At 42.6% G+C, this 13151-nt stretch overlaps 3 protein-coding genes and 1 non-coding gene across 8 annotated transcripts; all 4 read left to right on the top strand.

The window, feature by feature from the left end:
• The first annotated feature begins 628 nt into the window (after positions 1–628).
• On the top strand, positions 629–2480 carry LOC103977917 (small ribosomal subunit protein uS10y). Its single transcript, XM_009393576.3, has 4 exons — positions 629–747; positions 824–979; positions 1066–1179; positions 2179–2480. The coding sequence occupies exons 2-4, from the start codon at positions 856–858 to the stop codon at positions 2319–2321; spliced, it is 381 nt and encodes a 126-aa protein (XP_009391851.1). The 5' UTR covers positions 629–747; positions 824–855; the 3' UTR covers positions 2322–2480.
• LOC135634466 (small nucleolar RNA SNORD36) lies at positions 1705–1790 on the top strand. The gene has a single exon (XR_010495377.1). It is a non-coding gene; the product is annotated as a small nucleolar RNA SNORD36 (small nucleolar RNA).
• A 779-nt stretch (positions 2481–3259) lies between the features above and the next one.
• On the top strand, positions 3260–6827 carry LOC103977923 (subtilisin-like protease SBT3.10). 2 transcript variants are annotated; one of them, XM_065141346.1, is made up of 10 exons: positions 3260–3434; positions 3533–3624; positions 3704–3801; positions 3953–4114; positions 4184–4806; positions 4889–4947; positions 5047–5307; positions 5392–5512; positions 5756–5927; positions 5998–6827. In XM_065141346.1, the coding sequence occupies exons 1-10, from the start codon at positions 3339–3341 to the stop codon at positions 6603–6605; spliced, it is 2292 nt and encodes a 763-aa protein (XP_064997418.1). In that variant the 5' UTR covers positions 3260–3338; the 3' UTR covers positions 6606–6827. The 2 variants fall into 2 exon arrangements, with proteins under 2 accessions (XP_064997418.1, XP_009391857.3); XM_009393582.3 differs by having other exon boundaries at positions 3276–3434; positions 5389–5512.
• Positions 6828–8459: 1632 nt separating this feature from the next.
• Positions 8460–12146, top strand: LOC135632679 (subtilisin-like protease SBT3.10). Of its 4 annotated transcripts, none has more exons than XM_065141347.1 (10): positions 8460–8611; positions 8686–8780; positions 8872–8966; positions 9579–9740; positions 9803–10416; positions 10504–10565; positions 10639–10905; positions 11009–11126; positions 11218–11389; positions 11485–12146. In XM_065141347.1, the coding sequence occupies exons 1-10, from the start codon at positions 8510–8512 to the stop codon at positions 12030–12032; spliced, it is 2235 nt and encodes a 744-aa protein (XP_064997419.1). In that variant the 5' UTR covers positions 8460–8509; the 3' UTR covers positions 12033–12146. The 4 variants fall into 4 exon arrangements, with proteins under 4 accessions (XP_064997419.1, XP_064997420.1, XP_064997422.1 ...); XM_065141348.1 differs by having other exon boundaries at positions 11518–12146; XM_065141350.1 differs by having other exon boundaries at positions 11464–11604.
• Positions 12147–13151: the final 1005 nt, after the last annotated feature.

A 13151-nucleotide genomic window follows, 5' to 3' on the forward strand; every position in this document is an offset into this window, starting at 1 on the left:
ACGAGTTTCTTTGCAGTTTACGTTTACGTTTTGATTCCATTTATAACTGCAAATTGCCTTTTGCGCTTTTACGAACGAGTGTTTGAGTTCAGATCTTTCCGAATCTGAGCTTAGACGCAATCTGCGCTTAGACGCAAACTGCGCTTAGACGCAATCTGAGCTTAGACGCAAACTGCGCTTAGATGCAAACTGCGCTTAGACGCAATCTGCATTTAGATGTAAACTACGCTTAGACGCAAACTGCGTAAACTACGCTTAGATGCAAACTGTGTTTAGACGTAAACATCACTTAATCATAAGTAATCTTAGAATCGGCTTTTGCATCAAAATAGTTTTTATCGAACGAACGCAGCTTTCGTTTTTAATCGCTGAAAGATTTCCGTTGCACTAATTCACCTCCCCCCCTCTTAGTGCTCTCGATCCTAACATGAATTAGATCATTAATTCATCAATTAATATCATCATCAAAATTGAGATTCAACAATAAGAATTAAAATATTTTAGAAAATATAACATATCGCAATGTATTCGAATTATTTTAGTAATATCTTCTTAGATTTTTGTTTCTGAATCAATCAAGTTATCTACGTTTGTGTTGGACCATTTTGTAATTTAAGATTACCAGGAGAGCGCATCTGTAAATTCGTCGGTCTCTCGCCACATAAAAGTAAACCCTAAGCCTCTTTCTTGAACGCGCAGGAGTGTGAGACGAAAAAAAAGGCGGCGTCGTAGAGAAGGCAGAGAGGGGTACGGTTGTGGTCTTCCTTCACGTATCATCTATTCGTCAGGCCTCCATCTCCGATCTGACGATTTCTAGTGTTAGGTCTTTGCTTCGGTTTGTTCAGCATCGAAACCATGGCGGCGGCGGCGGCTTACGGAGCGATGAAACCGACGAAGCTGGGGCTGGAAGAACCCCAGGAGCAGCTTCACCGCATCCGGATCACCCTCTCCTCCAAGAACGTCAAGAACCTCGAAAAGGGTACGCCATGCCTATGACCTTTAGTTGGGTTCTTTAATCTTTTCTTTGACTAATTTCGCCCCTCCTGATCGATTTTGGTGGTTCAGTTTGTGCAGATCTGGTGAGGGGAGCGAAGGACAAGCGGCTGACCGTCAAGGGTCCCGTGAGGATGCCCACCAAGGTCCTCCACATTACCACCAGGAAATCTCCCTGTGGTGAAGGTATTGCACCCTTCCCTTCTCAGAGCTTCTTCGATCTTACCTTTAGTTCATGAGACCGTGTCCTAAACAGTTGCTTCCTTCAAGGCATTGTGTCGGTAACTTGGTGGCCTCAAGTATGATGTTCATTTCTGTTTATGTCTTCATTGAGATATATGTTGGTATTTCAAGGTTTCTTCTTGTTTAAATGAAACACGAGAGGCTGAAGTCATGCTTCTCAGTTTTTTCTTGTTTAATTGAAACATGAAGAGACAGACATTATGTTTCTGATATTTTTTATTTGCTTAAAGGAAACATGAAGAGGCAGTCATTATGCAGTCATTATGCTGAGTTAGCCTTATGTCATTCAATGAAGTGGATTGTTCAAATGCAACTTGGAGGCTGGAAAGTGTCTTTTATGTATCCAATTTATATTTTTCATATAAACCATTAATATCGTGGATGCTTCCTTACAGTTAAAAACAAAAGATCAAAGTTTCATTTCACGGTTGGGTTTCTTGTATGTGGTTGCCAGTAGATGATTTGACTGTAAAGATGATGATAAACAAAGACACTTTTACTGAGCATTTTCTCTTATGAAGTCTCAACAAATCGAGCTTTTTAAAACTGATGCTCAGTCTAACTATCTATTTTGGCTTTCTACGGAATATTACACTTGGAGTACCTGATGAAGTATTTTGGAGGTTTTAAGGTTTTTTGTGATTTGGTTAGAAAGATGACTTCAGTGCACTTTTGAGAGCCTCTTCCTATATTGACAAATTGACTGTCCTGCAGAATTTCATTTTTTTTGCAACTTCCGAGTGTATGTATGGCTCACGATTTGGATGCAGTTCTGTTCTTACCCATTAAAATGTTGGTCTTATTAATTTACATGGTGATGTTTTGTTGTTTGGCTATGCTGCTGAAGGTTTATGGCTGTGCTTTAGGCATGTTATCTGATTCCCATCATCTTTTTGTGTTTGCTTTGTAAATTTGCTGAGTTTGATGGTGATGTTATTGCAGGAACCAATACATGGGATCGGTTTGAGCTACGCGTGCACAAGAGGGTGATTGATCTTGTCAGTTCTTCTGAGGTTGTGAAGCAGATAACCTCCATCACCATTGAACCTGGTGTGGAGGTCGAAGTAACAATCGCAGAGCCATAAATTGGTTTATTTAATTATCTTATGACAGTATACCTTTAGCTTATCAATGTTTTTAACAGGCAAGTAAACTCTGGTTTCAGGAGGGTTTTCCAAAGCCATCTTCCATTGTCTTCTGTTTGAGATCTATTCCATTTTTAAGTCACAATTTGGTTTACTAAATTTTTTTGAGCCTCTTTTATCTCCTGAGGCAAATTGCTCATCGCATAATTTTTACCCAATATTTATATGTTTAGTCCTTAAGTTTCTGTGCTTTCGACAAAAATCTTTGTTTAATGAGTTGCTGGATACGATGCATACGACAGTTGTTATGTTACTGTTGAATCCACTCTTATTCTGTGGTCATGTTACTGTTGAATCAAGAAACTGGTCGAACAGCTAATAATAATTCGTCAATTTTGAGTTATAATTCGAAGATTTATGGCAGATTAATTTGTGTTGCAAAAGTTAGACCAGCGTCTAATTTTTATGTTGTATATATACTTGTAGCAGATTTTAGACAGACAGGCGTCTAAAATCTGCATGCTGTGTAGATTATCTGTTATTATTTGCGGATGTAATCTGTAAGTGGTTCTACCACAGTCATCGATCTCACTCCCCTTAAAATCTTAATTGTCAATATTTGAGCTTCGTATGGAAGTCACATGGAAATAGCTGTGAATCACATGGAAATCAGAGAGAAACAACGACATGATGAGAAAAAACGGGCTTCGTCCCTGTCGGAGCCTCGTATTCGACTCGGGGCGTACTACACTGATCAAGAGACTACATGCTGTAGGCAAATAATTCGGTCCGTTTTATTTCTAAGATCGTTACACGGCTCGTATCTAAAAGAATACTAGGTCTATTATTGCATTCTGCGTCACTCACGTGTCATTATGCTGTCAACAAAGTTCGACACCATGGAATCCTAAATAGATGTCAAAGTTGGGTATCCTAGAGAGTCCATCATCGTCGGTGTGGTGGCTTAATTAATAGGCTTATAAATAGAGGAACGACAGCAACGGAGGAGGGGTAAGTATGGGTACCCATTATACTCCGCCCACCACCTTTCTACTTCTCTTCGTTTTGGGTTTCTTCCTAATGGAAGCTCTCGGAGACGAAGCATCAACCAAGGTGAGTGTACCTCTACCATCTCGGTGTTTGATGTGTATGCATCAATATATCAATGGTCTTTCCTAAATGACAATAAACGGTGCTTTGCTGCTGTGAAGCTGTACATTGTGTGTCTTGAAGAGCGGCAACACGAAGGTCCGGAGCTTGTGACCGCGTCCCACCATGAGATGCTGTCTTCTGTGTTGGGGAGGTATATGTTCTCCATCCAACTTCGTCCTCATCTGCTATATGCTTCCTTGCTTACGGGTTAGTTGGTGCACTTGTTTCAGCGAGGATGCGGCATTCAATTCAATCGTCTACAGCTACAGATACGGCTTCTCGGGCTTTGCAGCCAGGCTTAAGGAATCCCAAGCAGATCAAATTGCAGGTCCTTAACACATATATCTAATGTTGTGCGCTTCAGGTGCACGAGTTTATGAGACCAAACTAAGAAATTAATTTATAAGCGATGCTTCCAAAGACTTCGGTTATTGGTTGAGCACACGATGATGAAGGGTTGCATTGTCGTTTCGTACTAGTCTTGCCGGAAGTAATGAGCATCGAACCTAGCCGCGCATTTCGTCTGCAAACTACGCGAAGCTGGGACTACCTTGGTCTAGGTTATCAGCATCACCAACCGCCAGGACTACTTGAGAGAGGCAAGGAAGGCGACGGGATCCTCATTGGAGTTGTGGACACAGGCAAGCATCAGCAATTCTTCAGCTTATTGGGTAATTGTCAATTCATCTTCTTGGCTTAACCTTATATAGGCATCTGGCCGGAATCGAGGAGCTTTGACGACAGTGGTTATGGCCCTGTACCATCGCGTTGGAAAGGAACGTGTGACGCTGGCGTAGGAGGCCCCATCAGGTGCAACAAGAAGATCATCGGTGCAAGATACTACAAAGATGCCGTCGATCCATCCAGGATCAGCCAAGACGAATACGAGTCTCCCCGGGACGCCGTTGGCCATGGAACGCACACAGCTTCCACCGCAGCAGGCTCGTTGGTGAGTTTTGCGAGCTTCCAAGGTCTCGGTGCCGGTACAGCGAGAGGAGGCGCTCCTCGAGCGCGGCTAGCAATCTACAAGGTGTGCTGGAAGATGACAGGAGGTGGGGATCGATGCGAGATGGCGGACGTACTAAAAGCCATAGATGACGCGGTGGATAACGGGGTGGACATCTTGTCACTGTCGATCAGTGGGTATGGTTATTTTCCGGCGTCACTAGGCGCGGTAAGGAAGGGGATAACGGTGGTCTTCGCTGGGGGCAACAATGGCCCGGTTCCTCAAACAATCAACAACGCGGTGCCATGGGTCATCACGGTGGCTGCCAGCACTATCGATCGCTCTTTTCCGACCGACATAATCCTTGGAAACGGACCAACTCTGGTGGTACGTACGAGCCCGTGTATCTCTTACCAGATATTGATCGACTTGAAACTTATAATCTTCATCAATTTGTTCCTAACTGAAGGGACAATCAATGTGCTACGCGTCCAGTGCAGGATACAAAGAACTTGTACCTTTTGACAGGTAACGACTGCCTATTACTGTTGTCTTCTTTGCTTTGGATCTCTTTTCACACGTCTAAGAAGAGGGCAAACAGTAACGTGTACATGTAATCCGTTGTAGTTGCTCAGTGGTGCCTCAATCTCTCACGCAATTAGCAGACAAGATTGTGTTATGCTTTGATCGTGCAAATGCTGCCGCCGTCGATGCTGCCGGTGAGACCTCCCAGTTGCTAGCGAGATTGTGGCAAGCCGGAGCAAGGGGAGCTATTATTGCACGATTCCCGCGCAGCATCCTCCCAGACTGCAGCGGCATTACATGCGTCCTCGTGGATTATGATGTAGGCGAACAGATAGCCAACTATGCCAGTGTGGAAACTGCAAGGTCTGTTTCCTCGATTTCCATTCTGATCCCCACCCGCCCCGTGCAGTTAATTTGGGAGTCTGACCACGGATAGATTGACAGTAGGAGAATCCCCATGGTGCGTGTGAGCCCTGCATCCAACATCGTCGGGAGCCAAGTGATGTCGCCGAGGGTGGCAGCTTTCTCCGCAAGAGGGCCGAGTACAAGCTATCCGGACTTAGTGAAGGTATGTATGCAGCTATAGTTTTGTCTCTGTTCATGTTAATTATGAAGTCTCCTATAATAGATTGCAAAACGGACCCCTCCCACATCTAAAACTTTGAGAAGTAAAATCATCCTCTGCTTGAAAGCAATGATAAAACCAACCATAAATCCTCTGATAAGCACAAGACGCTGCTGAGGGTCGATCGTAGCTCCACTGGAAAATGGAAAAACAGAGCACTGAGCTCATCCTTTACCTTCTCCTCAGCCTGACATCACAGCTCCAGGAGTCAATATCTTGGCGGCAGTGAGAGATTGGTATCAGTTTATGTCAGGAACTTCAATGGCTTGTCCTCATGTATCTGGAATTGCAGCTCTTCTCAAAGTAGTGCATCCCGATTGGTCTCCAGCTGCCATCAAATCAGCACTTGTCACCACCGGTGAGTAGGTGTATCTTTTATCCGCTTCATTTGCCAACTCTGACATTTGTATGCATGCCTCCGTCTCAAGCCTATACAACCAACGAACGCGGGTTCCCAGTAGAAGCGGAAGCGATTCCTCGGAAGCTGGCCGATCCCTTCGACTATGGCGGAGGGCATATCGATCCTAACCGAGCCATGGATCCTGGACTTATTTATGATATCGATCCAAATGATTACGTCAACTTCTTTCGCTACACAAACCGTGTATCGAACAGTACGAGTGGCCAAAATCACTTGAAGCTGCCCTCAGGCGCCATTCCTGACCTCAGGAAATCCGGAGTGGGTAGCAGCCGTACATATGATCTGAATCTTCCCTCCATCTCCATTCCCGACCTGAAAGAAACGCCTGTGAAAGTGCGAAGAACCGTCACTAATGTGGGCGACACGCATGGCCGTTACATGGCCGTAGTGCAGACTCCAGCCGGTGTTAAGATGGAAGTGCAGCCATCTGTTCTACACTTCAGGGCTTCCGGCGAGAAGCTTCACTTTGAGGTGACGTTCACGCCGCTTCACAAGGTGCAAGGAGGCTTCACGTTCGGAAGCTTGACTTGGGTTCATCGACGTGGGAAGAATTCGGTACGAATTCCTATCGCAGTTCGGGTCATCATTCGTGATTTCTTCTCCGACACCTCCTAAGATTTAATCCCATTGTTTGCCACTGCTTACGCATTCAAGACATGAAATAATGATGGTCTCTAACGTTGGATACATGAAATAAACCTTTTCACATAATAGTAAGTACATATACGTAGCATTTAGGAAAACATTTGGGTGTATCTGGAATCATTTGAAAACCAAGTGATAATTTCTATCCTATTATGGATAAATTTCATGTTAATGGGAGGAATCCATACAATACATCTCTCTGTTTTGATTGTCTTAAGTGGAAATTTGATCGCGTAAATTTGAGCTTAGCTCGTCTTCCTCTTCCATATTTGTTTTTTTTATTATATTAGGTTGATTGAATTCAAAATACATCTTATCCTATAAATATATTAAGGGCATATTCAATAAAACTCCTCTAACACTTAAGTTTGAGGGATTGATGCATCAACAATGCACTAAAAGTGATACACCAAAAGTACTAACAGGATGTTACTCTTTCTTATGAATATATATGATTGAGCTTTTTATAGTGTGACTTTGAACTCATTACACTCGATATGAATTAATGTTATATATGTGTATTCCTTAGCCTAGGTGAAGTTGTATTGCATCAAATCCATGAAACATATAATAGACACGATGGAGATGGAGTTGTTAACATTTATTGCCATCCTTTGATATATGAGTCATCTGACTCCCCCCTAGTATTTGTCACTTGACTCTAAGATATCTATCACTTAGTTTTAAGGTATAGATCACTTGATTATATGGTGTGAGCCACCTCATGTTGCTATTATGTCAAATTGACCTATCAACTACTTCGATATGATTGATTTGATAAAACTGACCAACGTGACCTTAAATGCGAAGAAAAAGAATAATGTCATCGTCTAGAACGAACACTTTGTCGTTCAATCAAATACGAAAAAGGAGAATGGTCCCTGACATAATGTAGCATATAATATGTGACAATCTTGATTTTTTTTTTTTTTCAGATGAGTATAATGAGAAACAATAATTGTATAAAGAACTGCTGCAAATAAAAAGCCACGCAATAGCATTTGACTTCAAGTTTTGGGTTTGGTATAGCAACGTTTTATGTAAAGTATATTACTTTATGGGTGAGTGAATGGCCAACATGAGAAAGTTGACGTCGACATGGATGGAAATATCACGGTAACAGTGGATGCTTTTTTTATCATCGTCTTGTCATGGAATCAATTGGTGGCTGCTCCATCAATTGAGAATCGAAGCCACGTCCGTTGTAAGCATTGATAGCAATAACTCATGGATCTCCATTATCCTGTTTGAGTCTTCAAATTGCAAATTAATATACGGAGGTATATATTTCTTATGGTGAATATATATTTAAAAATATTTTCCAAAACAAGATGGGTGTCAAAGCACAAGAAAGTTTGAACAGAGTAAATATTTTCCTACAAGATATAAAAAAATATTAGAGATCCTCTAACATTCGTTGGCTGACATAAGTTTCTGATAGATGAATGACTCTTGACATTAATTATTATTATTTAATTAAAAATAGGTTATATAAGCAGGATTCAAAGTTCGGATCTTATAATGATGTATTAAAATTTTACACAACTAAACTGGCAAGTGAGTGACGTCTCATTTAGGGCCAGTTGATTCATTGTCCTTTTTGTACCTATGGCATAGTAGATTATTTTTCATTCCAAATTAGGATACGAAAGATGCCGGTAATGTGTGTTGCACGACTAATATGATATATTTCCCTTATCATATAATAAAATAATATCCTTTTATTTTCATTAGTCTTTCATGTCAACAAACTTATCCTTGGCTTAATTCACCACAAACAAGCTATCATTGACCATCACCACCATCGGTCATGTGGCTTCGTAGGCTTATAAGTAGCGCCATTGCAGCAACGCTTCTCCTCCACAGCCACATGCATGATGGGTTACCAGCATCTTCTATCCTCTATGCTTCTACTTCTCTTCCTTTCAAGCTTCATCCAAATGGCAGCACTTGGACGTACACCATCATCGACCAAGGTCCATGAGCGTCTCTCTATCATCTTAACATTCGATGTCCACGGACTAACATCTCAACGGTCTCTTCTGTGTAGCTTCTGTACATAGTGTACATGGGAGAGAGGCAACACGAAGATCCAGACCTCGTGACTGCGTCGCACCATCATATGCTGTCTTCCGTACTGGGGAGGTATGCATTTTTTGCACCATATATAGTTTGTGTTCGTTTCATCTTTCTGTCATATATGCTCGATTACAGGTTATTCTAATTGGTGATTCAGCGAGGAAGCCGTGAGTTCAATTGTCTACAGCTATAAGCATGGCTTCTCGGGCTTTGCAGCCATGCTTACAGAATCTCAAGCAGACAAAATTGCAGGTTCTTCCTTCTTCAATTTCAGGCCTATTTTACCAGTGACAATGGAAGCAAGTTCTAATATGATTAACAGCACAACTGATGAGAACAATCCAAAAGATGCATGCAAGCATATATCTGAAATTTGAAGGGACGATATTGATCCAGATAAATCAGTATGTGAAAATAAAATCTCAATCACAATAGTTTTGTGCTTAATTACGGGAGATCAAAAGATTGATATACTCCTGAGAGTCGGCTCTTGTGTCGAGGCCACTAAAACAAAAAATTGGAAGACTTTATCTCGACCTTTCATGTGACTTCATGGTATTAATCTAAATTAAGCCCTTGATTCCATGTTGAGTAATAATTTTATAGTTTGTGATCACCTTAGAATCATGATAAGAAAGTAGGATTAAGGTGGGCCTTTGAACGCTTCTTTTTAGCTAAACGTCGGGTCATTATCAACCTCTTGAATCGACAGGCTGCTTAAGATAAGGTTGGTGTATCGAGATGAGAGTGAGAGAGAGAATCCATCACCTGTTTAGTATATTATATCATATTTATACGTATAAATAATCCTTAACTAAGATGAGTAAGCAACTTGATCATATCGCCCTTTTCTTTTCCGGTTAGAAATGCCGGAAGTGATCAGTGTCAATCCAAGCCGCAGCTTTCCACTGCTTACTACGCGAAGCTGGGACTACCTTGATCTTGGTTTTGAACAACCCCAAACCACAGGACTACTTGCAAGAGGCAACTTCGGCGATGGGATCATCATCGGCGTCGTCGACACAGGCAAGCAATCATTACATTATCGTCATTGAGCTTGCCCGGTCCTACAAATTTTTCTTATATAGGCATTTGGCCGGAATCGAGAAGCTTCGACGACCATGGTTACGGCCCCGTCCCATCCCGTTGGAAAGGAACGTGTGAAGTAGGTCAAAACTTCACCGTCAACCACTGCAACCGCAAGATCATCGGTGCAAGATGGTACGCCGGAGGCGTCGACCCTTCCCTCATCGAAGGAGGCTACCAGTCTCCCCGGGATTCCGAGGGCCACGGAACGCACACGGCTTCCACGGCAGCAGGCTCGTTGGTGACTGATGCGAGCTTCCATGGTCTGGGCGCCGGCACAGCGAGAGGAGGAGCTCCTCGTGCCCGGCTAGCAATCTACAAGGCATGCTGGGCAAAAGCAGGGTGTCCCGACGCTGCTGTGCTGAAGGCGATAGATGATGCTATCCATGATGGCGTGGACATCTTATCACTCTCACTTGGGGGCGTACTTCACCCATACTTTGCTTCCATACATGCGGTAGCAAAGGGGATAACTGTGATCTTCGCTGGAGGCAACGATGGACCCGTTACCCAGACCATTGCTAATGACATGCCGTGGGTGATCACCGTCGCAGCCAGCACAATCGATCGCTCTTTTCCTACCCTCCTAACCCTCGGAGACAATCAAACTGTGGTGGTATGGGGGACTGTATAGTTCATCAGAAACATGTTACGTCTACATAAGGCGAGTTACTCATGGTTCCAGACTCAAATTCTTTTGCAGGGACAATCCCTCCTCTATGAATCCATGGACGAAGGATTCACGAAGCTAGCATACGGGGGGAGGTAAGTGCGAAGATGAATCAAATCGTTTTGTCCAAATGTTCGTTCATTAAAAGAAGGCATACGATTACTACAGTTGCTCGCGCGACGCTCTGAATTCGAGTGATGTAGTCGGAAAGATTGTGCTCTGTTACGAGCTTGCCATCGCCTCAAGCACACCACCCAAGCGACACTTTCCACTGGCTGCCATTAATGTTCAAGAAGCAGGAGGGAAGGGCATTATCTTTGCACAGTACTCCGCCAGCATCCTCCACTACATCGACGAAATTTGCAACGGCACCGTATGCGTCTTTGTAGATTACGAGATGGCCACACTAATGTCCATTTATGCCGAGAGTACGAGGTTCGGTTAGCTAGCTCGAGCTCAGTTTTCATGGACAAATTAGTATTGTTTTTTTTTTTTTTTTCTGAGGTCTTCAGAGTGTAACCACGAAAGCAATTGGCAGATCACCCCTGGTGAAGGTGAGCCCAACGCAGGATATGGTCGGGAGTGGAGTTATGTCGCCCAGGGTCGCAGCTTTCTCGTCGAGAGGGCCGAGTATATTGTTCCCAGATCTAGTCAAGGTAGGTACAATTTCTATTATCTACTAGAAGCTCACATTGTTTGGTTATTTTCGATGAACTGGTGTTGCTCACCATCACTGCCTTTACACAGCCCGATATCACAGCTCCCGGATTCCTTATCCTGGCCGCAGTAAAAGATTCCTATAAGTTTGACTCCGGGACTTCCATGGCTTGCCCCCATGTCTCTGGCGTAGCAGCTCTTCTTAAAGCAGCACATCCCCAGTGGTCTCCTGCTGCCATCAAATCAGCACTCGTCACAACCGGTAAGTAGATTTACCATCCTGCTTCTGCATCGTTCCTGAGTTCATCTCTGTCTGCTTTCCTGATGTTAAAGTAGCATGACAACCTCTGTTTTAAGCTCATACGGTCAATGCATACGGCTTCCCCATAGAAGCAGAGGGAGTTCCTCGAAAGCACGCTGATCCTTTCGACTTTGGCGGCGGTCACATCGATCCTAACAAAGCCGTTGATCCCGGGCTTATTTATGACGTCGATCCCGAAGACTACTTCAAGTTCTTCAATTGCACTTACGGTCCGTCGACCACTTGTGACTTGGTGGACAGTCGGCTGTATCACCTGAATCTGCCCTCCATCTCCATTCCCGACCTGAAGAAGACACCACTAACGGTGCGGAGAACCGTGACCAATGTGGGGGACACGGATTCCATTTACAGGGCAATGGGGGAGTCTCCTCCGGGTGTGAACATGGTGGTCGAGCCTTCTCTTCTTCAATTCAATGCTTCCACGACGACGCACACCTTTGCGGTGACGTTCACGCCGCTTCAGATGGTGCAAGGGGACTTCAACTTCGGAAGCTTGACATGGATTGATGATGGGAAGCACGCAGTAAGAATTCCTATCGCAGTTCGAGTGATCATCCACGATTCCTTCTCTGATACTTCCTAAGGCATCTGCTCTATGTTGACTACTATGGCAACAAGTTAAATGTTGACGTCGTATGGGGAATAAAAACTAAGGTGTGTAAAATGCTACCCAAATATTGATGTCGGCTTTGATTCAGTCAATTTGTTCATTTATAGGCTTGTGTGAGCTACTTTTGTCCAGACGCATGAACTTGAACATATGATAGTGTCTGGAAATAATATAGCTTTGAAGGCCACAATTTTTTCATAAACTATATTGTCAAAATAATTGAATTGTCAAGATATAATAAAATAGCTTGGAACTATTTTACATGGGAGTAATTAAAATAAGAGCTTCGTGAAATTAAGATATAATAAAAATATTTAAAACGATAAATATTTAATGAGAAAAAAAGGTGATCTAAGCTAAAATGAGCAATAAAAATTAACATGCTATGTTGCTCATGTATGCTTCAGTATTTAGCACCGACCACCGACGTACGATATACGTCATAAGGAAATAATATAGATATGAGGGACTCAATTTTTTCATAATAACTTACAATTTGAAAATCGATCTTCTCAAAATAATTCAACTTCCAACAACTTGATAAATGTATGGAACTATTTTAGAAGTGAATAATTTAAATGAAGCATGATGAAATTAAGTTATGATAAAAGTATTAAAAAATATAAATATTTAATGAGAAAAATATAAACTAAGCTATAATTAGTAATTTCATGTTTATGGGTTGAAGGGGGAGGTTGTTGGGTGGTAACCCACATATTCAGCCCATAGTGGGCTTGAACAGCCCATAGCCCACCTCCTCATTTAATCTAACTTTAATTCAAATTAGGGAGGTGTAGATGGCTACGTTTTAAAGGTAAAAAGAAGTAGAAAAAGACAGCAACGACGGAGTTTTTGGCAGCCACGAGATTTCAAAGAAAAGGAGGAGGACAAAACAGAAAATGATGGGAAGAAGACAAGGACAACACACAGAGAGTGTTCTCAATCATCTAGCAGTGCTTTCATCTCAGGTAAGATCAGATCTACAGTAGATTACACAGTGATATTATCCTTGTATCACAGTTATTCTCTTGTGATTGTTGTTAGGGTTTTGGGCAAGAGATTGAGATTTGTATATTCATTATTATTATAGTG

Source organism: Musa acuminata, chromosome BXJ3-3, assembly GCF_036884655.1.
Source record: "Musa acuminata AAA Group cultivar baxijiao chromosome BXJ3-3, Cavendish_Baxijiao_AAA, whole genome shotgun sequence".
Classification (NCBI taxonomy): Eukaryota; Viridiplantae; Streptophyta; class Magnoliopsida; order Zingiberales; family Musaceae; genus Musa; species Musa acuminata.